General features: G+C 36.9%; 1 protein-coding gene across 2 annotated transcripts; it reads right to left on the reverse strand.

The window, feature by feature from the left end:
• Positions 1-6,884: 6,884 nt before the first annotated feature.
• Positions 6,885-9,617, reverse strand: LOC103998247 (cytokinin dehydrogenase 4). 2 transcript variants are annotated; one of them, XM_065166959.1, is made up of 5 exons: positions 8,535-9,617; positions 8,331-8,458; positions 7,998-8,258; positions 7,655-7,917; positions 6,885-7,578 (listed from the first exon to the last, which is right to left on the reverse strand). In XM_065166959.1, exons 1-5 carry the CDS (start codon positions 9,139-9,141, stop codon positions 7,254-7,256), a joined length of 1,584 nt encoding a protein of 527 aa, XP_065023031.1. In that variant the 5' UTR covers positions 9,142-9,617; the 3' UTR covers positions 6,885-7,253. The 2 variants fall into 2 exon arrangements, with proteins under 2 accessions (XP_065023031.1, XP_009417944.2); XM_009419669.3 differs by having other exon boundaries at positions 8,541-9,612.
• Between the last annotated feature and the right edge of the window lie 15,121 nt (positions 9,618-24,738).

The following is a 24,738-nucleotide window of genomic DNA, read 5'->3' on the forward strand; positions in this document are numbered from 1 at the left end:
CCATGGTGGGCTTCATCAGCCCATAACCCACACCCCTTTGACCTAACCCTAGATCAATATAAGGGGGGTGTGGTGGTTGTGTTTTGAAGAGCAGGTGGCTACGTTTTTGGGAGAAAAACTACAGCAATGTAGAGATTTTCGTAGCAGCAAAGAGGAGAAGAAAAAGGTAGAAAAACAAGAGAAAGAAAGGGAAGAAAACAAAAACAACCTAGAGAGACTGTTCTCAATCATCTAGTAGTGTTCTCATCTCAGGTTAGATCAAATCTACAGTAGACTCTTGTTATGATTACTTCGGGAGGTTTTAGATATTGTAGATAATGACATGATCCTTGTGTTCCAGTTGTTCTCTTGTGATTGTTGCTAGGGTTTAGGGCAAGAGATTGAGATTTGTATATTCATTATTCTCATAGTGGATTATCTCTAGTTTGCCCCGTGGTTTTTACCCTTCACATTGGATGGATTTTTCACGTATATCTTGATGTTCTATTTGATTATAATTTTATTTAATTCCGTTGCATATCTAGTATTTATTCATATACAAAAGTTATTCCGCTTTATATCCCATCAACTAGTATTAGAGCAAGGGTTTTGATGATTTAATTTTTGTATTTGAACATGGAGGCCAATAATATTTCTCGCATGATTAGTTTAAATGGAAACAATTAGATGATATGGAAACTAAGAATGAAAGATCTCTTGTATTGCAAAGATGTATATGGACCTTTGCAGGGGGATAATGCAAAACCTACAACTATGACAAAGGATGAGTGGAAGAGGTTAGATCGAAAAACAATTGGGTTTATTCGACAGTGGCTTGATGATAGCGTCTTTCACCATGTTTCTACTGAAATTTCTACATATTCTCTTTGGAAAAAATTGAAAAGTCTCTATGAAAAAAAAACAGTTGACAACAAAGCTTTTGTGATTAGAAAACTTGTGAATCTAAAATATAAAGAGGGTGCTTCTATTGCTGAGCATTTGAATGAAATGCAAAGTATTACTAACCAGTTATCCTCTATGAAAATATCTCTTGATGATGAGTTGCAGGCATTGTTACTTCTTAGTTCATTATCAGAAAGTTAGGAGATATTGATGGTTTCCCTCAGTAATTCTGCGCTAGATGGTGTTGTCACTACGAGTCAAATAACAATCAGTTTATTGAATGAGGAGTTGAGAAGAAAGAGTTCAGCAACATCTCAGAATGATTCACAGGCACTTATCTCAGAGAACAGAGGAAGGTCAAAGTTTAGAAGTAGTTCACGCATGAGTAGGAGCAAGTCAAGATCAAGAAAATATTTTGTTTGCTATAACTATGGTAAGAAAGGACATTACAAGAACCAATGTAAGCAACCTAAGAAGAATAAAAAAAAAGGGAAAAGAAGTGGAGTCTATAGAGTCAAAAGATAATATCACAACTATAGTGCAGAGTGGTGATTATTTGATTTTGTCTCCTTCTGATGATATTTTTTCTTGTGTGTGTTAGGATCTTAAGTGGGTAATTGACACAGGTGCTTCTTATCATGCTACACCACGGAGGGAGTTTTTTACTACATATAAGTCTGGAAATTTTGGTATTGTCAAGATGGACAACTATAGCACAGCAGACATCACAAGCATGGGTGATATCCATTTAAAGACCAACCTTGGCTGCAAGTTGGTGCTTAAGGATGTGAGTCATGTGGTTGACTTGAGGTTGAATTTAATTTCAGTTGGAAGGCTAGATGATGAAGACTATGATAGTAGATTTCACAGAAGACAATGGAAACTCAGTAAGGATTCTCTTGTTATAGCTAATAGAAAGAAATGTCATACTTTGTACATGTTGCAGGCTAAAGCTTATGGTGATCAATTAAATGCTATAAAAAAAGACTTCAGTATGGAGTTGTGGCATAGGTGACTGGGACACATGAGCGAGAAAGGAGCTCTTTCCAAGAGAGAGGTGTTGTCAGACCTTAGAGGTATACATCTAAACCCTTGTATTGATTGTTTAACTGGTAAACAACATAGAGTTTGATTTGCTAGTCTTATTTTATCTAGAAAAATGCCTGTCATAGACCGTGTTTATACAGATGTATGTGATCCTTTGAGGATAAAAACTCCTGGTGGATCTGTTGATGTTCTTAGTATAAGTAGTGCACTTTATTTTATCACTTTTATAGATGATTTTTCCAGGAAAGTTTGGGCCTATGCTTTGAAGGCCAAACATCAGGTTATTAATGTCTTCAAAAAGTTTCATGCTAGGGTTGAAAGGGAGACAGAAAGACAATTGAAATGCATAAGATCAGATAATGGTGGTGAGTATACAGGATTATTTAGTGATTATTGTAGGTCACATAGATCTAACATGATATGACAGTTCCTGGTACATCTCAGCATAATGCAATTGTAGAGAGGATGAACCGTACCATCATGGAAAAGATCAGATGTATGCTTTCACAGGCTAAGCTACCCAAAAGGTTTTTGGATGAGGCTTTGAGGACTACGGTTGATGTGATCAACTTATCACTATGTACAACCCTAGATGGTGATGTTGCAGAGCATGTATGGTCAGGGAAAGATATTTCCTACATACATTTGAGAGTGTTTGGTTGTCGTGTATTTGCACATATTCCAAACAATGAGAGGTCCAAGCTGGATGGTAAGACTAAAGAATGTATTTTTCTTGGCTACTCACACGATCGAGAAAAACAGAAGGTGTTTAAAAGCAGAGACGTAGTCTTCTTTGAGGATCAAACTTTTGAAGATTTGAAGAAGAAGACACCAACCAATACTTTTGTAGAAGGATTAGCAGATTGTGACCCAATTACTCCTCCAGTATATCAGGGTGATGGGGGAGATGTGCAAGAAGATAGTATAGAGTCTGATGTTGATCTACTTACAGGACATGTTGAGCAAGAAGAAGTTGGAGAGCAACTTCCTGCAGAACCTCAATTGAGAAGATCTTCTAGACAACGTCAACCTTCTAGAAGATACTCTACAGATGAGTATGTAATGCTTACTAATGTAGGTGAACCAGAGAGTTACCAAGAAGAAGTTGAAAGTGAGCAGAAAGAGAAGTGATTAGTTGCTATGCAGGAAGAAATGGATGCTCTTCATAAGAATCACACTTATGATTTGGTGCTACTACCAAATGAAATGAAGACCTTGAAGAACAAGTGGGTTTTCAGGTTGAAGACTCAAGAATATTGTTCTCAACCAAAGTACAAAGCTAGATTGATTGTGAAAAACTTTACCAAAAGAAAGACAGGAGATATGCCGGTATAGCTTCACATTGAGGAGTCATGGGATAGCCTCCCTTTATGAGCTGAAGGGGGAGGTTGTTGGGTTGACGGCCCAAAGTGGGTTCAGCCCATGGTGGACTTTATCAGCCCATAGCCCATACCCCTTTGACCTAACCCTAAATCAATATAAGGGGGGTGTGGTGGCTGCATTTTTTAGAGAAAAACTACAGCAACATAGAGATCTTTGTAGCAGTAAAGAGGAGAAGAAAAAGGTAGAAAAATAAGAGAAAGAAAGGGAAGAAAACAAGGACAACATAGAGAGACTATTCTTCATCATCTAGTAGTGTTCTCATCTCAGGTTAGATCAAATCTACAGTAAACACTTGCTATGATTACTTGGGGAGGTTTTAGATATTGTGGACAGTGACGTGATCCTTGTATCCTAGTTGTTCTCTTGTGATTGTTGCTAGGGTTTAGGGTAAGAGATTGAGATTTGTATATTCATTATTCTCATAGTGGATTATCTCTAGTTTGCCCCGTGGTTTTTACCCTTCACATTGGAGGGGTTTTCCACGTATATCTTGGTGTTCTATTTGATTGTGATTCCGCTTTATATCCCATCACACCCTACTAGAGATCCCAATACCTAAGGGAGCAAAAGGTCCAGTTAAGACCTTCGCTACATCAAATTGCTCCATGGAGGCCACTATAGAAGATAGAGTTACAAGAGTCAATCCCACCTCTTAAACTTGGGATTGAAATGAGTCCTAAGTAATCAAGTCCCAATCTATATAAATATCTTCTTCATTCAATCAAATTTGTTAGTTGTAGGTTTACTTAGAGAAGACCCACCATCACCTAAAGTGGATCAAGATGCCTCCACATCTGAATCGTCCATATATTTGATTGGATTTAGATCCATCAGTATCTATTTATCTTGATTGGTGAAAGAAGACTCACATAAGGTAGCATAAGGTAGCGTTAGTATATTGTAGGCCTTGAGCCCTGCCTCTCATGAAAAGTACAAGAGACCGTGCCTTAGCCTCATCCAATCAATTATCGTTAGGAGCCACATGGGTTATGGGAAGCACATGCTCCTCGAGAGGAGGACCGAAGAGGAGAGGAGTCCAATTAGATATAACTTCCAAAACTTACACACTTTCTTAATTATTTCTTATCAAAAGTAGCATAGTCGTTTGAAGAAGACTAGATACATTAAGAATAACAATAGAGAGGAGTCAAAGCCAGAGATCTTACATGCAAATGATATGTGCCCAAGATAAACTCTTTGGAACCCTCGAACAAGGTTGATATAGAAGGTTTGTTATAGAAAGAGGAGCAAAAAGAAAAGCAAGGATAAGAGAGGGGCCTCCCACTGATCTTTCTCACAAATCGTACCGAAATAAAAAGCATTGGCTAGGATTCACTCATTGGAGGTCCACCCACTAGAGGGGAGGAGAGACATCCTTCAGCCCAACCAATTGAAAGCAATATCCATCATCTTTCAAAGGTTTTAAAATCATATCTTAAGCTAAAATTATAAACTTGAACACATCAATTGACTTTAGCACATAAAAAATTATATATAAAGATTATAAAGTATAATAAAATATTAATAAACTTTTTACTAGGTTGAGAAAGGATTAATCCGAATTTGGTGACTTGAAAAATCCTGATGCAGCTTGACACATAACATCCATAAAAGCTAATTTGAACCCTTGTATTTTGCATTTAGCATTTTATGGGCTGGCCAATTGTGTCGATGGGCTAGCCTTGACTCATTTGCTTCCTTAGGAACTGTTGTTCCTATTCTTTGATGTGCCTTGTTCTTAGGTAACTTTGGTACAACCCTTATCCGTACCTCCATTGAGTCGATTTCTTGGTTTGGCCTCAGGGAGAGTAGATGATCAATGGAACAAAAAGCAGTGAACATATACATGTTCTTCACATACTGACATTAATGGTGGCTCACATTTATTTTACTTTTCGAAGATCTTATTCCCATTAATGATGGTTTTCTATTGTCCCTAACTAATGCTGTAGCAATGGCAAATCAAGATCTCTATGGCTTGCTGTGACTTCATGACAGTGCTGATAGTAATCAGAAAGGGTAGCTAAAATGTAACTAGGCACTTTGTGGAACTCAGGAAGAAAATGATGCCCTCCATATGTTCATAAAGATGATTGATTTAAGCCTACTTTTGTTGCTTGGTCTCTAAGGTTCACAGTCCTTAGCCTCTAGTGGAGACAAACCTAACTTTGCTCCTAATTGATTTGACAGGGAAATGATCCTCTGCTAATGAACCCTAGAATAAATTGAACTTCCACAGACACAAGACCTTTTTTTAGGTCAAAGAAATTGATGACCTAATGAGCACCACTCCTCATGCATTGTTTATTTAGAAGTTTGAAATATGCTAACTCCTCTTTTATGATTTCTTTTTTTTTCTATCATTGACAACAAATTTCTTACTTTTAATTCGTTAACTATTTTCACTTAAGCATTCTCCTTGCTAAACACTTCTTTTTAGTCGATCAATGGGCAATCTTATCTAGGAATGTATTAGTATGTCCTGAAATGGTTCTTTGATACAACGAATTGAAGTCTTTCATCTCTTCACAATCATTTACACTACTTATAGGGTTATTGTAGATTGAGCAATAATATGTGCCGGTGGACTATAAAGTTCGAGGGATGGCTTTGTAGAGGTTGGACTTTCAACAATTTGGTGATGGCAATGGATCTACCTACGCTTACTATTACTAAAGATATCTTTCATTGACATACTTCGTCGTCATCTGTCGACATCAACATCAGACTCAGTTTTTCATGGCTTAGTGAAGGATGTTCTTATTAGTTATCACCCGTTGATGGCGTCTGTTCTTCGTTTAAGATATATGAGCTATCAACTGAACAACAGAGAACTAATAAATCAACAAGATTGATGTATCTTTGATGAAGAACAAGCTGCGATTTATCGAAAGAAGTTAATGGTATGGTGTGTTGATGGTCTCTGTTCTTCGTTTAAGATATATGAGCTACTGAAATGAATGGATGGTTCAACTGAACAATAGAAAACTAATACATCAACAAGATTGATGTATCCTTGATGAAGAACGAGCTATGATTCATCGAAAGGAGTTAATGGTGTGGTGCAATATCAAAAAATTATTGGTTGAAAAGACTGATATAATGGACTGACAACTTGGGAAAATTTTATGTGAGGAAGCTATTCATGGATCTCTCTGCTCTTTGACTACCAATATGTCAACGTGTATGCCAAAAAACCTAGCCTGCAATTAAGAAAACTGAGGATGAGTTGGGTTACATAACAAGGTCAACCACATGTCATCCAAGATGTCATGGCAGTTCCTTTGGCCTTGTGAATCCGTTCCTGCAAGAATTTACCTGTCATATATTAATCTGGAAGCGAAAGAAGCTATATAGTTTAACCAGGAAGAAAAGAGATCAAAGAATCAACAGATGTTTGTGACAAGTTGTTTCTTTCGAGGATGAGTTTGTAGCGGAGGCTATTAATTGATGAGGTAAAAAGAATGCGACGTAGGAAGCTATATATATCATCGAGTTGCAATAACAAATTCGCTAGTTATGTTGTAGAACAAATTGGCAATCTGTGGCGTTGGATGTTCCATTTGGCTCAACAGGTTTCTGGAGATCTTCAACTTTTAATTATGTGGTACAGCAGAATCAAATTCTTTTGATGAGAAAATGTAGACAATTCGATGATTGATTTGTTTTCTTTTTTTCTTTTCTGTCTTCTGGCAAATTCATGATACTTTGATGGAATCATTATTATTTCGATCCCGATATCATCCTTTCAAATGTCATTTTCCACCACCGTAAGGAGAACTTTCAGCTGCCCAGGTTAGCTTTTCGTGATTCTTTAGTTCTTCCCGGCGTTGCATTCGAATGCTCACGGTCAACCGGATTTACTGTCCTCTCTTTCGACCTGTGTAGCTCTTGTGGAGAGTTGCTTCCGTGCAAGACGAGATGTGGCCTCTGCACAGAAGCTACCGTCGTGAGGACCGTACGACCTTCCGAAAAATCCTTTGTCCTGGAGCAAGGATCGACAGGGGATCATAAATGCCTTTTCTATGAGCAAATAGCTCCCATCTGTCACCGAAGTGGGCCTTCCACTCCTCCTGTGTTGTGTAGTGTGGCAAGTATTGCTTCATCTGGATTCCTGCCTTGTTACAGAAGTCTAAGATCTTATCGTTCTGTTTCAGTGCACGCTCCAAGTTGTCATGATCCGAGGAAGATGGCGCCGACGAGAGGAACGCCACCAGGTAGAAGACCTCCTCATCTGGAATCACTGCCGATGTTCTGTTATCCCACCTGCAGCCACGAATCGATGTGAGATAAAGCAATTCCAGGACCGTAAGATGAATCGAAGAAGAACCGATTCGATTACTTGGATCTGTGAAGTGGGTACAGGAGGATGGGACCGTTGTTGCTGTCTGTGAGAATTTTGCCGAAGACCTCTTCTGCGAAGTCTTTGATCCTGGTTCTGGGTATGAGAAGGTTCAGCCATGGATGCGGAACTTCCCACAGGCCTTTGGACCGCAGCTTCACCTCGGAGACGTGCACCCTGTCCAGGAACTCCAGGTAGGTGACCTCCGACTGGAAGAGGGTGGACGGTATGTACCTCAATCTCGACAGAAGCGCTTCGACTCGCTGCGATCACAGGCACAGGTTACCGCACGTTCATGGCCTGCAGACAATGCATTGCAGGGGTGTGGACCGGGGATGATCACCTGGTGCATGACATCGGCCTCGTCTCGGTTGAAGTTTTTGGTCATCTCGAGGCAGAAGAGGATCCTCCCGTCGGAGTCGAACCGGCTGGCTTGAACGGGATCCTGCGGGTTGAACGACGATCTCCAGTTGTTGAGCAGTCCCGTCCGGTTGATGATCACGAATCCTTCGATGTAGTCGAAGGTCTCCCTCGCCGAGATGAGCATCTCCTGGTCCTCCGTGAAGCTGGAGAAGTCGGAGTACAGAACTCTGATCCACTTCACCTGTGAGAAGCCACTCGTCAGCGCTGCTGAATTTTGTCGCTACAACCGGACGAGGTGCCACGGAGTCCCTACCATCTCCGGCGCTGGTTCGAGCGCGATCCTGGCTCCGGTGATGACTCCGAACTGGCCGAGGCCTCCGAGAGCAGCGTGGAAGAGGGCGGCATTCTCCTCGGTCGAGCAGGTAAGCAGCTCGCCCTTCCCTGCACCCAACGTTTCGATGCAGAGTCATGCACAGATCGGTGATGGTGCTGCATGGTAAACTTGCGGCGTGCTCACGAGAACCTGTGACGATCTCGAGCTGGTGGACGTTGCTGATCTGGGGGCCGTGCCGGAACGCCTGCCCGCTGATCCCGGCATTGGACAGCGTCCCGCCGATGGTGAGGTGGAGGTAGTCGGTCCAGGACTTGGGCGCCAGGCCATGCTTCAGGCATTCGAGCAGCACGTTGATCCACAGCTCCCCTCCCGAGGCGTCCACGTAGGGGCGCTCCCCGGCGTGCACCCGCGTCCCGCCTCCGCGGAGCGACTCCATGTGGATGACGACCCCGCCATCGGCCTGCGCCTGGCCCTGCAGCGAGTGCCCGTGGCCTCGGGCCGCGACGGTGAGCTTCGAGCTCGGACCCATTTGGAACACATGCTTGATGATGACGGCGATGTCCGAGACCGACACTGGGTGCAGGATCGCCGACGGCAGGAACCGGAAGCGGTTCCCGAAGTCTTTTGCGGCGAGGGAGACGTCGTGGAAGCTCAAGTTGCCCTCGAGGCGGAGTGCGTCCAGCGAGGAAGGCACGTCAGGGTCGGAGACATGCATGGCGATGCCGCCTAGGACCAAGACGAGGAAGAGCTCGAGGAAGACGACGCTGTGTTGTCGAAGGAGACAATGCATGGTTATATATGGAAGAAGCGTGAGGAGAAAGGGAGGAGCAGCGGAAGTGGAAGGGGGAGGAAGGGGGATTTAAAGGGGCAAGTGAGAGGCCGCAAGATTGTCAACCGGTGTTCGATTCAATGTCCGCGACTTTGGACGCAACCGTGCCCTTCTTTTTGGGCCGTTGTCTGAGGAAGCTCTACCTTTGTTAGCTGAAGGCAAGCTTTCTCTGGACATCTTAGAAACCCAGCGGTGGTGTTGGAGCCCGATATCGAGACGTCGGAGGGGCGACGGGTGGCGGCCCCCCCCGGCTCGGGCTATAATAGGACGCCAACATCTCGTGTCACCTTCCTAATGGTTCCTTTACAGATGGGTTGAATCATTGTCCTTGGTTCTTCTTTGTGAGGTCACGCTCAAGTCGGTTCGAGACCGTCGATCTGGTTCCTACCGAGCCCACCATCATGTAATCGTCGGAACGGTGGCCCCTCCGACGCCAGAGACTCGGGCACCACCACCGGCACGGGGGAGGGGGTCTGATGATCCATGTCACCTTATGGATCGACGGCGAGGGAGGGTTAAAGGTGTTTAAAGTGACAGCGGCAGGGAAATGTGCAAGCGTCGGGATTCTTCCTATCACCTAAGCACGGCCGGTGAAGGATTCCGTTCTAGGTTCCATGCGGTGGGGAGTTGGGCGTCGAGTGGTGTTACTGGCTGCAGTAGTCAAAGGCTAGACGTAGCAACTAAATGCTACGATCTCCCTAGGGTGAATCAATCCGATTTGTTCCACCGGATTAGATCGATCGATTGACTTGGCCTTTTTGGTTGGGTTGAGATCACGTTTTAGAGGTATAGCCTTAGCCGCACCGATAAGAGTCCAAAATATTGGGGGACCACCAGTACAATCAGATTGTATAGTAGCGCCGAATGAAAATGGTGGTATGTATCAGTCAGCAGCGACCCAACTGTGAAATCTATTTCGAGCGAAGGGTGATGCTTCCACCCTAGATTTAGCCTACCACCGTCCATGCTTCCAACCCAGCAAGCGAAAAAGGGAATGTGTTTGGCCAAGATTCGGTGTCTTTACACAGCTGTTTGCACCACCAAGGAAAGGAAGAAGAGAGGTCAAAAGCAGCAGCAGCAACATGAAACATACGATGGAATATATACAACAAATAAAAAAGGTGTGGTGGGCGTCTAAAGCCGCGTTCCCATTGGTTGGTACGTATGAACGCCCAATCAACTGCAAGTGGGTCGTCAGTTTGATCCCCTCAAACAAAAAATATACTGATATCGGCAACTGCATATCAGTCGATCGAAGAAGAAGGGATGCATAAAAAATCGAAATGGAAATCCGAAGGGACAAAACTAGCAGGACAAAGATGGGATGGAGGCATCTCCGAGAGGAGGAGGATGGTGGCACAAGGAAACGAGAACCACCTCAAAAAGCTGTCCTCCGCCTGAGCTTCTCACGTCCTCCCTCCACTTGATTGGAGGGCGTCGCACAGTACGACACTGACACGCGGCGGCTATCACCACCGGCCGTCGTCACACACACTAGATATCAACACGTGGCAGCTGTCACACCGATCGTCGCAACTGCCACGTCATTAAATCATCAACAACGGTACCATTCCGTGTCCCACAGGGGAAGGGGCGGGACCACCCAAAAAGCTCGAGGCCCACTTCTTCTCGTGTGCCCACCAACAACCCACTGGCTTCCCATTCATATCTTGTCCCCCTTTGCTTTGCGCAACACAACACACCCGCGATCACCCACTCATCCCGTGGTTGCATCGTATTACATATGCCTCGGTGACATTTTAACGAGAAGAGTAAGCAGGGAATGGGTATTTTAACGGTGTGCTTGGAACACGTTGTTCACGATGGGGTGGGGGAGGGAGAGCAAAATCTAAGAGGGAGTGGAATATATGGGAGAGAGAGAGAGAGAGAGAGATCAGATTGCCGCCGCCGCCCTCTCGTCTCCGGAACGAATCCAAGATTGATCCATGCACGCGTCAGTTTCTTATACGTGTATCTCGTCTTTGAAGTAGGTTGTCGATGGCTTATTGGCTCCTCCATCATTACAGTTTACGACGATTCTGCTCTGAAGGAATGAGTAATTATTGTATTTATGCTTTTTAAATTTAAACTTTGAATGAAAATAATTATTAAGGTTATTTGATTACAAATTTTGGAGTTGGTTCGAATTTATTTGAACCGATTCAAAAAATTATTGAACCAGAAGATATTTAAGACTATTATAGGTAATAATTATTAAGGTTATTTGATTACAAATTCTGAAGTTGGTTGGAATTTATTTGAACTAATTCAAAAATTTATTGAATCGTAAAATATTTAAGACTATTATAGGAAATAATTATTAAGGTTATTTGATTACAAATTTTGAAGTTGGTTCGCATTTATTTGAACTGATTCAAAATTTTATTGAATCGTAAAATATTTAAGACTATTATAGGAAATAATTATTAAGGTTATTTAATTACAAATTTTGAAGTTGGTTCGAATTTATGTGAACCGATTCAAAAATTTATTGAATCGTAAAATATTTAACATCCCACTCCCTAAGCTTAAAAAATTTACATTGAAATCTCTATACTTATGAAAATAAAATATTTAATCTCATTTATCCTAATATTGTCGACTTTACAGAAAGAAGATATAGCACAAGATAGCATATGCATGAATGATGTTGCATCGCGTTGTCTCACTTACCCCATCTTCCCTCTCTCTTCTCATTCTCGATGATACAGATGTCTCATCACTCGTCTCTTCCTCTTTTGTCGTCTATGTAGATATCTCATCATTAGAGGAGGAAAAGAAGGTAGAGCGATGCAATGCTGATGAAGATGCGTCACCTCCCTTCTCTTCCTCCTCTGATGTTGATGTAGATATCTCACTGTTTTGTCTTCTTCTTTTTTTTTTGTCGTTGATGTTTGGATTGACAATAGTAAAATTGACCATAGCACCATTATCATCGACCACCACCATATTAGCCACCAACGACGTCACATCCATCACGCACGTGTTGTCATTCGTTTTTATGTCATTCACGCACGTATTGTTAATGCTGTATCTTTCATCGATAAAAACAACGACGTTAGGATAAATAAAATTAAATATTTTTATTTTTATAATTATAAATATTTTAATATAAAATTTAAAATTTTAAAAATCTAACTATAAATAATAATCTTTGACCAGGAATAAGACACCACAACGGTTTTAGAACAATGCTGGAAGTTAAAAAATGTTGTAAGAGAAAGTAAAATGACAATAAGGTGCTCCTTAGGAAAAGATAAATCAAATGGCTTTTAATTTTTTTTTTTTTTTGGAGAATCCGTTCAAAAAAGAAAAAGTAATATGTTTTTTTATAGGGATAAAAATTAAAATATTTCCTGTCCCTCCATTGCTACATCCAAGCTCATGTGATGTGCAATTGTCCTGCATGGTTTCAACCCCACTTGGAAGCATTCATCAGAGAGACAGGAGGAGCAAAAGGGTACCATCGTTGGTCCTCTCTTCTTGCATCGACGAAAAGAGTATTCATTGGTGATTTCCTTTTATAGGTTGGGCGTAGGTACTTGTAAAAAAGATAATCCAACATTATCCTTTCTGAATTCCAATATATTAAAATTTATCTCACAAATCGGTATCAAGACACGTGGAAACAAAAAAAAAATTTAATTTTTTTTTCTGATACTTTTTTACCTTCTAATATAATCTTTCTAAACATCTTCAACTTCGATAACCTTCAAATTCTTTACTATTGATAAAATTTACGGGGTTGGATACAACTTTAGGTCGCTTCCCGATTGAATTTTTGTCAATGTCTACTCTTAATTCCTTATAATTTTTTTTACTTTAAAGCATTATTGCTACTACACTATGGTATATTTAGGTAAACAAAAAATCATTCATGTTGTCACACCCTTCGTGCCAAAGCCTCCAACTCTTTAAAGAAAGACAATTTTCGCCACCAATGACTTATTTCTTTTTGAAAATACGTCGATTGATAATATTAAATCAGATTTTTTTCTCATCACCTCATAACTTTAACTATATTATTGATTATACTTTTACATCTAATTTGGACTTTGCAAGATATGGATGGCTTCACTCCTTTGTCATCTTCAAAAGTCTTCTTAAAACCCACACCATCATATTTGAGTGCATGTAAATTCAGAAATCTATGTAAATGACACCAACAGTATAAATTTGGTACCTTAGATCATTATTCTTAGACATCCATGACCTAATAGCTAGGAAGGTCAAAGTAGTTAAATTCCTTAATATCCCCAAAAGTGTAAATATTCAACCACATTTTCTTGCCACTAGGAGCATGCCATCTGAACAATAGTTGATTTTTTAGAACTAAATAATTTTTCATGATGATTAGCATAAACTTTATCAAATCTAAATTTAAAAGTGTGACTAAAAAGATCAATATTGTTTCTCTCATTTATATATATCTAACAACTAATATTAAAAATAATCAAAATAAATCTACGTCCGACTTTAAAAAAAAAAAAAGGAGTGAATTCTTGAAAATACATTTTCTTTTTGGGTTTTCCCCAAATTGTGTGTCCCTTATTTTCAGAATTCTCTAACAACGTTTTCTTTGCCTAATATATGAGATATTCTTGATTTGATAACTAGTTATCTATTTCTTTTCTTTTCATTTTCTCGGGTGAATTGGTCTAGTTATAGTAGTTTTACATCGTGTCGTAATATTTTCAGCAATACCAAGAAAATACTATAACGTAGTACAAAAAATAATGTTACAACGTTTTCAATAATACTAAGAAAACACTGTATTGCGATATTTTTATGCTACGATGTTTTTGTAATATGTTACTAGTGTTTTCGACAATACTAGGAAAATACTATAATGTAACATAAAAATATTATATCAAGTATTTTTCATAAAAATATAGTATTTTTATATTACATTATAATATTTTTCTAGTATTATTAAAACTACTATAATATATAGTATAAAGGTATTATAACTAGACCGGTTGATCGCATGGACGGATATATAGAAAAATGAAAGGAATAATGATAAGTGGCATGGGTATTTCAAATATCAGATTAAAAAAAAAGAATACAGATAGAAAATTCTAAAAATAGAGAAAAAATTTTCCCAAAAAAAATGGAGTTTTTCTCGTGAATTTGCCCCCCTTTAACTAAGATTCGTGTTGGTGATGTGAGATCCAACAACATTATGCCTTGTCATGCTATTGTTACTATCACATCTCCAATAGAATCATCAAACAATCTGATACCACTCGCGATGTACTGCCAAAAGAAATACTCACACAATCAAAGCTTAGGTTACAATCGATATGAAAATAGTCACATCACTGCGTTAAGAACTAAAATTACTCTACTTTGTATACAAATATATGCATCATAGTATTTATTACATGCTATTGCGCATGCAATGAGTCCTGTATATAGAGAAACAATTGCTCATTTACTTCTTGTATGGAGACAATAATCTGAACCTTTTCAGAAGTGAAGGAAACAATCCCATGTTGAAATGGAAAGAGATTTTTTTGATGACTATATATATATATATATATATATATATATATATATATATATATATATATGTTAAGAAAATATTCATGTGTGTGTGTGTATGAGATTGCAAGAGGATCAAGAATAACCTCAGCCGGTAAAGTTCAAAAGAAACGGGTGGCGTATATTAGATTCGATCCATTAAGTATTTAATGATTAGAAACTTTTAGATTGCATTGATATTCACTTTTACATATATTATTTTTGACCAATTTGACTTGATTCATTCATTGTCAATAATATAAACTCACATATATAAATAAATAAAATATAATTACATACATACATATATACATATATATATATATATATATATATATATATAATTATAAATAAATATAGTTAATTATATTTTAATTAAAATTAAAATATGAAACGATCAAGTGTTATCGTTTTCCTTATCTTATTTGGAGTTACAATATCATGATTCTAAGTTTTCAAGATTTCAGAGGTCCAATATGAATATTAAGGAGTCTTATACATCATCGTCAGTATAATATTAATAATGTTCGATTGGGTTTACATCATTAATTATATCGAAAATATCATGAATAAATCTACGCCTATTGATTTTTTTTTTTTCTAGACCCCTACTAAGATAAACTTATACATTGAATTGTCCTTTTATTAGCCTCAAATGACTACAGTCATCACCCACGCCATAGTAACTTATAAGATCTTACGCTAACTAAAATTCCAAATTGGCTTATGCCCATGGTTATTACATGCATGAATTATATTATCAACGATAGGGTGAAACTCTTGGAGGTTCCTTCTTTTCGTTTTCCTCTTTATTCCTCGTCACTTTCGAACACAAACTCTATAAATTATTCTTCCCTAGGGATATATTATTCTACTTTTTTGATTCTTGAACAAAATTGCAGAGTGTACAATCTCTAAAGCTGTTCCACATTTTCACACTTCAAAAGAAGAATATAAACGACTTTATTAAGAGATAAGTGGGTGATGCTGAATTGATAAGGAATTAGAAAGAACAAGGAGAAGAAACAATGCATCATTTTATGTGCAATTATCAGAGAAAGACAGATACCAGTGTTTACTGTTGTTGACATGGATGGATTGAAGTGGCCACAGCATATATGCTTTCCAGTGATTGGTGTGACTTGTCATGCAAGCGATACTTGGGCATGATTCATACGCTGGCTTGATGAAAACCCTAATGCAACCTAATGATGATGTGTTTTGTTTTGGATGCTTTGTGGGGGGAAGAAACCAGCATTTAGGCACAAAGAAATCTCGTTCCTCTTCTTTCATATGTCAACCCACATCATGCATTAGTCGTATCATTAGTAACAGCCATATTATGCATTATTAATTGTACCTTCCCTTTCTTTTTATGCTTTTATTTTGTTTCCTCTCAGTCACGTTGAAATGTCATTGACATATTTAGAATACTGTTATCATCAAAATAATATATTATTAAATGATTTTATGATCTAAAATTTTGTTTTCATGATTTTGAATATCCTAACGGTGCGTACGATAATAATAGCTAATTTAAATATTTTAATTATTTGAGATCGACTATTTGGATCTTTTATATCTTTGAGTATTGATATATCGGTTGAATGGGAGCTGAGAGATCATTCCACCTCCTCCATGATAAAATGAAACACAGTGTATCTATCTATTATTTGGTCTCGAGCCAAATGTATGGATGAGGATATGCACATGACACAATGACATTTTAATGAAATATGACCAATTACTAAGTCAATTACTAATTACAAATATTAGTAAGAAAATCATGCTACACAAATTTTGATGTGTATATTTGAATGAAGTTTTCAGATATATATATACATGTAATATAATATAACATGGATTAACGAAATGAATGATATGAAATATAATATATTGAAAGGACATATGTGGCATAGAAAATTAGAGATAAATGACTTTACAACCTTAATGCACTATTTTCTTATTTATTCATTTATCAATAATCCTCTCTCTCTCTTTCTCTCTCTCTATATATATATATATATATATATGTATATATATATATGTATATATATATATATATATGTATATATATATATATATATGTATATATATATATATATGTATATATATATATTATTATCCAACCAAAAAAATTAATGCTCGTTCTAATTGGAGAGGTCGCTCATAGATCATGATGATGTTCCAAAGAAAATGGAGAATATATTCCTCTCTTTTTTGCGATCGACATCGAAGCGTGTGGCTATCAAACATGCATCCACCAACAAAATTCCAACAATGTAAGAGTCCCTCAAGGAACTGAGTTCCAAACATTGGTGCTGGTTTCGATGGTTGAGTGGGTGGAAGGGAAGGCATCGAAAGCCACACTTGTGGAGGTGAAGAGGCAGCAGGTGCACTTAGAATCCTGGTGATTGAGTTGGGAAGATTGTGTTGTCTCCAGGTTAATTTTCCATGTGGAATTTGTTCTGCATGTTGATGGAGATGTTGTTGTCTTCTTCATCCTGCTATTTGCCAAGGCCGATTGAGACGACAAGGAGAGAGGGATGCTGCGGAGAGGAACCAACTCGATGAATTGTTGGGCTCTTCTTCCATGATGTTGAGACCAAAAAGAGTGCTTGAGAAAGGGATTTACAGTATTCATCTCTTCCGTGTTTGTGTTGCATACTTTTTTGTTAGGAAAGATGAAATGACATCTTTGCATTATCAATTATAATAAATGATGATAATGATTTAATCTCATCTTCACTATTTACCTTTGCTCACATCATTAGTTTAGCTGAAAAATACTTTTTTTTTTATTCATTAGACGATGGAGGCTTTATTGTTTTATTACAAGATTTAGAAAACAAATTTAAAATATTTGTTTTGAGTTAGATTCAATGCTTAATATATTTATATATATATTGTTTCTATTGAGCTAATTAGGGACTCAAATAGAGATGTAGTCTTAATAGAATAAATCATCAAAAATATAATTTTTTTCTTTTTTTTTTAATTCATCATAATCATTCAATATGGCATTAGTTCAATTTGTTTCTTACCTTTGTGTTTAATTAATATCCTTTCATGGATCTTTTTGGCACTTAAAAGATCATTCTTCTCTAGCTCTCTTTGCGAATGATTCTTTAAAAAATGATTTTTTTTAATACTTATTTTATACAATTTGTTAAAATTTAATTTCTAAAATATGATTTTACGACGGTGTACTTAATCCACTTATCAAAGATTTAGGGTTTGAAATATCCTCCAATAAATTTATAAGTCATTGCATTTCAATATCAATATCGAAAAGATAGATAGATAGATAAATTTATGATCAATTTCCCAGGCCCAACATGGCCTAGTTGAGGGTTGGTTGAATATTCATGTATTTAGTATCTTTTGGATAACTTAATTTGAACTTTTTGCTCACAAAGTAAACATAGGTTAAATACCACAACGATCTTGACATTCATATACATGTCATCAATCACACTGGTGGATGGATTATTTAGCTTTTTTCTTACTTACGTGATGTATAATGGTTTCCAATGAATATTACGTATGCATTGTTTAATTTGGTGACACATACTGTTTTATTCGTGCAAACAAATATCATTTTGGATGACGAAAAAGAATAGTTATAAGTAGCAAAATGCTAAAATATACTATTATGTTCATTATTTTGTGCATTATGATATTACTAGATTTATGAAATTAAATTAGATTAAATAATAATAAAAAATAGTGTATCGATTGCACGTAGAACTCGAAAGGTAAATGTGTACGATCATCTCTTTAAATGTTAGTAAATTATTTCTATGACTCAAATCCTATTCTCCTAAGTGAGTAATTAATATCCGTGAAGTTAAATTGGTGAAAGAATCCTCATAAATTTGTATTTGTAAGGGTACGTCTTAGAATCCTCATTGCATTATCCGAACCACATAAATCGAGTAATAAATTATGATTCAATTTTAAAATCAAGATTTTTCTTTCATACATAAGAGTTTAATATTGAGTGATATTAGAAACACATGTTTGTCATTCATTATGATTTTTTTTTTGAACTTCAAGGTATCTCTTCAAATTAAAAAAATACAAATACAAATTAAATTAATTTATATTATTGTTTATGATTGGAAATAAAATATAAGATTTATATTTTAGTTGAATCAAAATACGAACTATATATATATATATATATATACCCAACAACTATAATAATCATGCCATAAATATGTCATATATTTATATATTTAATGATCTTTTGCAATCACAAATGGATAGGAGGTTCAATATTTGATGCAAAAATTTCAAATCGAACCTTTAATAAGTCAATCGGAATTGACTTTGCATCAATGGAATCTTATGGTTTCTACATTTGAACAACTCTGGTAACCAAAGAACACTTCAATAGTTGAGTGACTCGGTCATCATTTGACTGAATAAGCTTCAACAGTTGACTCCAAGTCCACACTCAATTAGCAAAGCTGTTATCTGCAAGGAATATACAAAAAATATAAAGTAAAATGCATTTACCCTTTGATGATAATAAAAAAGATAATTATATCTAACAAAATAAAATTCTACCCTAATCAGACCATAACACATCTCGTTCAACTTCTTCTTAATATGCTTTTCTCTACATCTCGTTCAAGTTCGATCATTTGTTGTGCAATTCTCTACATCTCGTTCAAGTTCGACCATTTGTCATGCAACTTCTTCTCTATTACGAAGAAGATCACATTGTTTTTCTTCTTAAGAAAGATGTCATTCCATTAATCATTTGTCATTCAACTTCTTCTCGAAGAAGATCATATTATTTTGCTTCTTAAGAAAGATGTCATTTCATTAATCATTTGTCGTTCAACTTCTTCTCTATCATGAAGAAGATCACATTATTTTGCTTCTTAAGAAAGATGACATTCCATTAATCATTTGTCATGCATCTTCTTCTTCTCTATTATGAAGAAGACCACATTGTTTTTCTTCTTAAGAAAGATGTCATTCCATTAATCATTTGTCGTTCAACTTCTTCTCTATCATGAAGAAGACCACATTGTTTTGCTTCTTAAGAAAGATGGCATTCCATTAATCATTTGTCATGCATCTTCTTCTTCTCTATTATGAAGAAGACCACGTTGTTTTTCTTCTTAAGAAAGATGTCATTCCATTAATCATTTGTCATTCAACTTTTTCTCTATCATGAAGAAGATCACATTGTTTTGCTTCTTAAGAAAGATATCATTCCATTAATCATTTGTCGTTCATCTATTTCTCTATTATGAAGAAGAAGACCACATTGTTTTGCTTCTTAAGAAAGATTCCATTCCATTAATCATTTGTCGTTCAACTTCGAAGACCATATTGTTTTGCTTCTTAAGAAAGATCAGATCCCATTCCATTGTTCTATCGGGTGGTGGGAGAAGAAGGCAGAAAAGATGATAATTAGAAAATAAAGAAAACAAAAAAGGTGCGATGGACGTTTGGAATTGATGAAAATAATAAAAGATAAGAATAATTATTGAAGAAGCTTTATTGAAAAAGTGAAAAAGCTTAAATACATTAACATATCCCTCTCCTATTTATATAGATTAGGAGGAAGGATTTCCCTCAACAAATGTCCCTCTCCTATTTATACAAATTAGGAGGAAGGATTTCCCTCAAGAGGAGATTTCCTCATATAGTTGAGAAAATCTTATCTTCTATCATGCCCCCGCAAGATGTTGCTCCTATCAAGGATATCAATCTTAGATCGATAATGATTTATGAGCGAGGAGCTTCGTGAGTAGAGCAAGAGCAGATCAACGAAGACAATCACGGTGAGGAAGATAAGGATTGGCCACGGAGCCTCTTAGGAATTTGACTACACTATCACGGTGAGGAAGATAAGGATTGGCCACGGAGCCTCTTAGGAATTTGACTACAGCGGCGTTGGTCACTGGTCGAAGGCAAGAGTGAAGCTTTGCTTTTCTCAGCGGCATTGGTCGCTGGCCGAAAGCAAGGGCGAAGCTTCGCTTTTCTTACTGCTCTGATACCATAATAAAAATAATAGAAGATAAACAATTATTGAAAAAGTTTTATTGAAGAAGTTTTATTGAAAAAATGAAAAAGCTTAAATACATTAACATGTCCCTCTCCTATTTATATAGATTAAGATGAATGATTTCCCTCAACAGAATGAAGGATTTTCATTTGTATAACACCATCCAAAAAGGTAGCTATCAATTTCTATAACTTTGCGGAGGAATGATTAAACAAAGAACAAAAAGGGTCATAAAGCACCAACAAAGAGAGACGTTGAAACAATCATTGAATTAATTCTCTCCGCAAAGGAAGAAATGATTAGAGTAAATGACATTAAGTAATCAAATGGACAGCTTTAACTATTGAGATAGATGCACACCTATATAGGTTTTCTAAAAAGAAGGAAAACACACGATTCAAAAATGAATCTAAGCCATCTTGCAATCACTAATGCAATGAAGATGATGGTATCGATTGCTTTATGGACACATATGTTTATTATATAGAATATTCCAAATTAATTTTGATGGTCCGAGGAATGACTTAACCCAAATGAATTTTGGATTTGCCAAATGGATTGTATATGCCAAATTATTGTGACGTCCTAATTAGTTTTGAAGATTCAATGAATGTGTTAGTTTTGGTATTCAATTATTTATGATCAATTCAATGAACAAAATCATGAAAAATACACTCTTCTTTCTACTAGCCATATGGCATGTTAATGTTCATTTTCTTGCATTCAAGTACATCCAAATGTTATTGCAAAAACGATTGTTCATTGTCATTGTATAATTAGGAATGAATATGAGATTCGAGTTACCTTAGTCACTCATAGATTATATGGAGGTAAGATTAGATCCATTAAAAATTTGAGCTCCAAAGGTATATCTAACAAATGACTTATATAAAAAATAACTATTTAATCAATATAATCATGCAATATGTGATGTAAAATATATTTCAAACTATTGAATACAAAATAATAGGATCCATATTTTCTAATTATGTATGCCAAAGTTTTCTATTAGAAATAGACAAAAAAAAAAAAAATTGTCTGGTTAATGTATTTTATATGAAGTCAAACCATAAGGTGTTATATCTCAATCAAATTGCATTGCATCAAACGACTCTTCAAAAAGATTCCCTCTTTTCCTTTCTAATCCTATCCTTTAGGAAGGGGTGAAATCATGCTTTCATGCTTTCTAATCCCTCTTCGCCTTTGTTTCTCATCTAAGTTTTCTAAGTTTTAATGGGATGGCATCCATCTCAACTTTGAGATGCTTTTATCACAAAGCTTGTATCATGTCTGATTGGAAATATATTAACACTTAAGATCTAATTCATCCTTTATGCTTGTATGAAAATTTAAAACACATAAGCATGAGCTTTGTTTGAGTTTATTATAAAAAGGAAATGATTACAAACTTCATTTTCTCCCTTTATGATATGAAAGATAATTTTAAACTTCTTTATCTTCCTTTATGATAAGGAAGACGATCACAAGCTTCCTCTTTTTCAAGATATAAAAACATATCCTAAATAAGGAAAAGAGGAGAACTCTCTCCTTTCTCGAACTATTTGAGCTTACGTTTAGGGACATCAGATTACTAACTTGAGCATCGGAGGGATCAAATTGGGAAACCTCCCTTGACTTTAGTCTACATGCTAGTGGCATCTTAGGAGTGCAATACTTTCACCTCGACAGTTTTACCTTAGATCCACCTCTCAATCACCTTGAAGCCACCTAAGATTAACCTTGAATCTATCTTGGATCCACTTCGAAGCTACATCGAAACTATCTCAGAGTCAACTCAAATCCACTTTGGAACTATCTCAAAGCCATCTCGAAGATACTTTTGATAATTCTATGCACACAGGTCTAGAATACATTGGGTTGGCTAAGACATTAATGATATTTTTTCTTAATAATTTGATACTAGAAGGAAGGCCTGATATTACAGGAATATTCGCCTATCAACCCTATCAATGAATACTCTAGTGAGGAAGTCTCTCCTCCAACCCACAACACTTTTACTAGAGAGGCAACTGTCATTCTTCCCACATGTAGATATGTTCATCTCGGCATAGATGTTGATAAGGCACTGGTATCTATTCAATGATCTAAGCCCCTTACCCCCAAGGATAAACTAGAGCCACTTGCTTATTCTTACCAAGATATTCCTGAATCTCGCCCATAAGGTGTAGACGTTTATGGGCATGTTGCAAGTTGTTGGCCCACTCCTACCTCAACTAGCATAACAAATGATGTTGTCATCTTAGTTATAGATGACATCTCAACTACTACTAACACTAGCACCCATCAAAATCCCCCTAATTGATGCGATGCCAGCATCTCAAGATCGCTCGAGGTCCATAAAATTGCTAATTGATGGAGCATCTTGCTCCCTAATAGTAGAGTTCAATGCACCACACCATTGCTTTGCCTCGCCCCAATCAGAGACTCAATCGATAGACTTAATAGATGACTCTCTAAAGATCCAACTAAGGCAAATAGACTAATGCCTAGATAAAATACGATGAGATTTCTAGCGGTCCAAGGGGTAGAATCTGATCGATCCCACCTCAAGTTGATCCCCATTCACCCAAAACATCTAAGAGAAACATCTAAGAGAAGCCTATTGATTGTAGTACCAACCCGATTGAACACATTGCCACTTTTCGTGCCCGGATGTCTCTTTACAACACCTCAAACATTTTGATGTATCATGTATTCTCAATGATGTTGAGAGATCCAGTGTGGGAATGTATGCTCGAGGCCATCGATGGCAATGTTGCTCATACTCAAGTTAGGGGAGGAAGAGATACTCTCTGATTTCGTCACCCAGTTCATCATCAAAATATGAGACATGCAAGAAACTCATCCATTACTCATGATTCAAACTTTCATAATGGGAATTAGGCATTCTCATCTTTTCTAGTCATTGGTGGAAAGGTCGCTAGTGACTACACTCGAGGTCCTCTATAGGACCAACCTAAACATAGCTACTAAGGTAATGGTCTCAAGTAAGCATAAGGAGACATGCAAGAGGTCATGACAGGAGCAACCACCATTGGTTCTAACCATAAAGTCACATTAAAAAAGAAAACAAGATCAATCTGAGCCACCCGCTCATCCCCGTTGAGGTATTCATGAACTTCACCTAACAGTTGGAAATGTTGATGGGCATAATGCAAGCTGTTATTCTACTTTTGCCTCAATTAGCCTAACAGGAGACTCTAACAAGATAAAAAGGAATAGCAAAGCGATACCATATCTTGGTTCGTAGATAAATTATTCTTCTTCGATCGATGATCTCTTGGATGGCTGGCTGAGGATATTAATCGTAACGACTGCTTGACCACCATAGCCCCAAGCTAACGCTTAAAGTTATCAATTTGTATAATAAATATAGTAACATATTTTGATCCATCGAAAACTAATTAAACAAAAAAATCACTAAAACATAAATATAAAGAAAGAACCATTACATTCTCACGTCAAAGGGAGAAATCATTAGAGTATGTGGCATTAAATAATAAAATATTAAAGTGTAAACCTACAAAGGGAAAAAGAAGGAAAAAGTGAAGATCCTAAAACACATCCAAGCCAATCTATGATCATCCAATCACAAATGCTATAAGATGAGGGTCGTTTGCTTCGTGGACACATACGTGGACTCATTTAATTTTGAGTCCAATGAGTGACCAAATGAATTGAGGATTTAATAAATGGATTGTATATGACATAATTCGTTTTGAGTATCCAAAAAATCAATTATTTTTGGTGGTCAAAGGGATTATTGCTATGGCCTAATTAGTTTTGAGGATTCTACGAACTGAGTATTATTTGATAGCCTAATAGATGATAGAATCTTTATATTCATCTAAACAAATCATTATAATTATCACTTGGCTCTTTTAACAAACTCCGATGCTGCGATTCATTTTCCAGTATTCAATTGTTTACAACCAATTCATCGAACAAAACATGAGAAAATGAATGGACTCTTCATTCTA

This window comes from Musa acuminata, chromosome BXJ3-9 (assembly GCF_036884655.1).
Source record: "Musa acuminata AAA Group cultivar baxijiao chromosome BXJ3-9, Cavendish_Baxijiao_AAA, whole genome shotgun sequence".
In the NCBI taxonomy this organism is placed as follows: Eukaryota; Viridiplantae; Streptophyta; class Magnoliopsida; order Zingiberales; family Musaceae; genus Musa; species Musa acuminata.

Excerpts from the sequence above, each read along its gene's own strand:
- LOC103998247 (XM_065166959.1), bottom strand. The coding sequence starts at position 9,141 with ATGCATTGTCTCCTTCGACAACACAGCGTCGTCTTCCTCGAGCTCTTC. Across the intron at positions 8,259-8,330 it reads TCGAACCAGCGCCGGAGATG|GTGAAGTGGATCAGAGTTCT; the intron begins GTAGGGACTCCG and ends GGCTTCTCACAG. Across the intron at positions 7,579-7,654 it reads TACCCACTTCACAGATCCAA|GTGGGATAACAGAACATCGG; the intron begins GTAATCGAATCG and ends TCGTGGCTGCAG.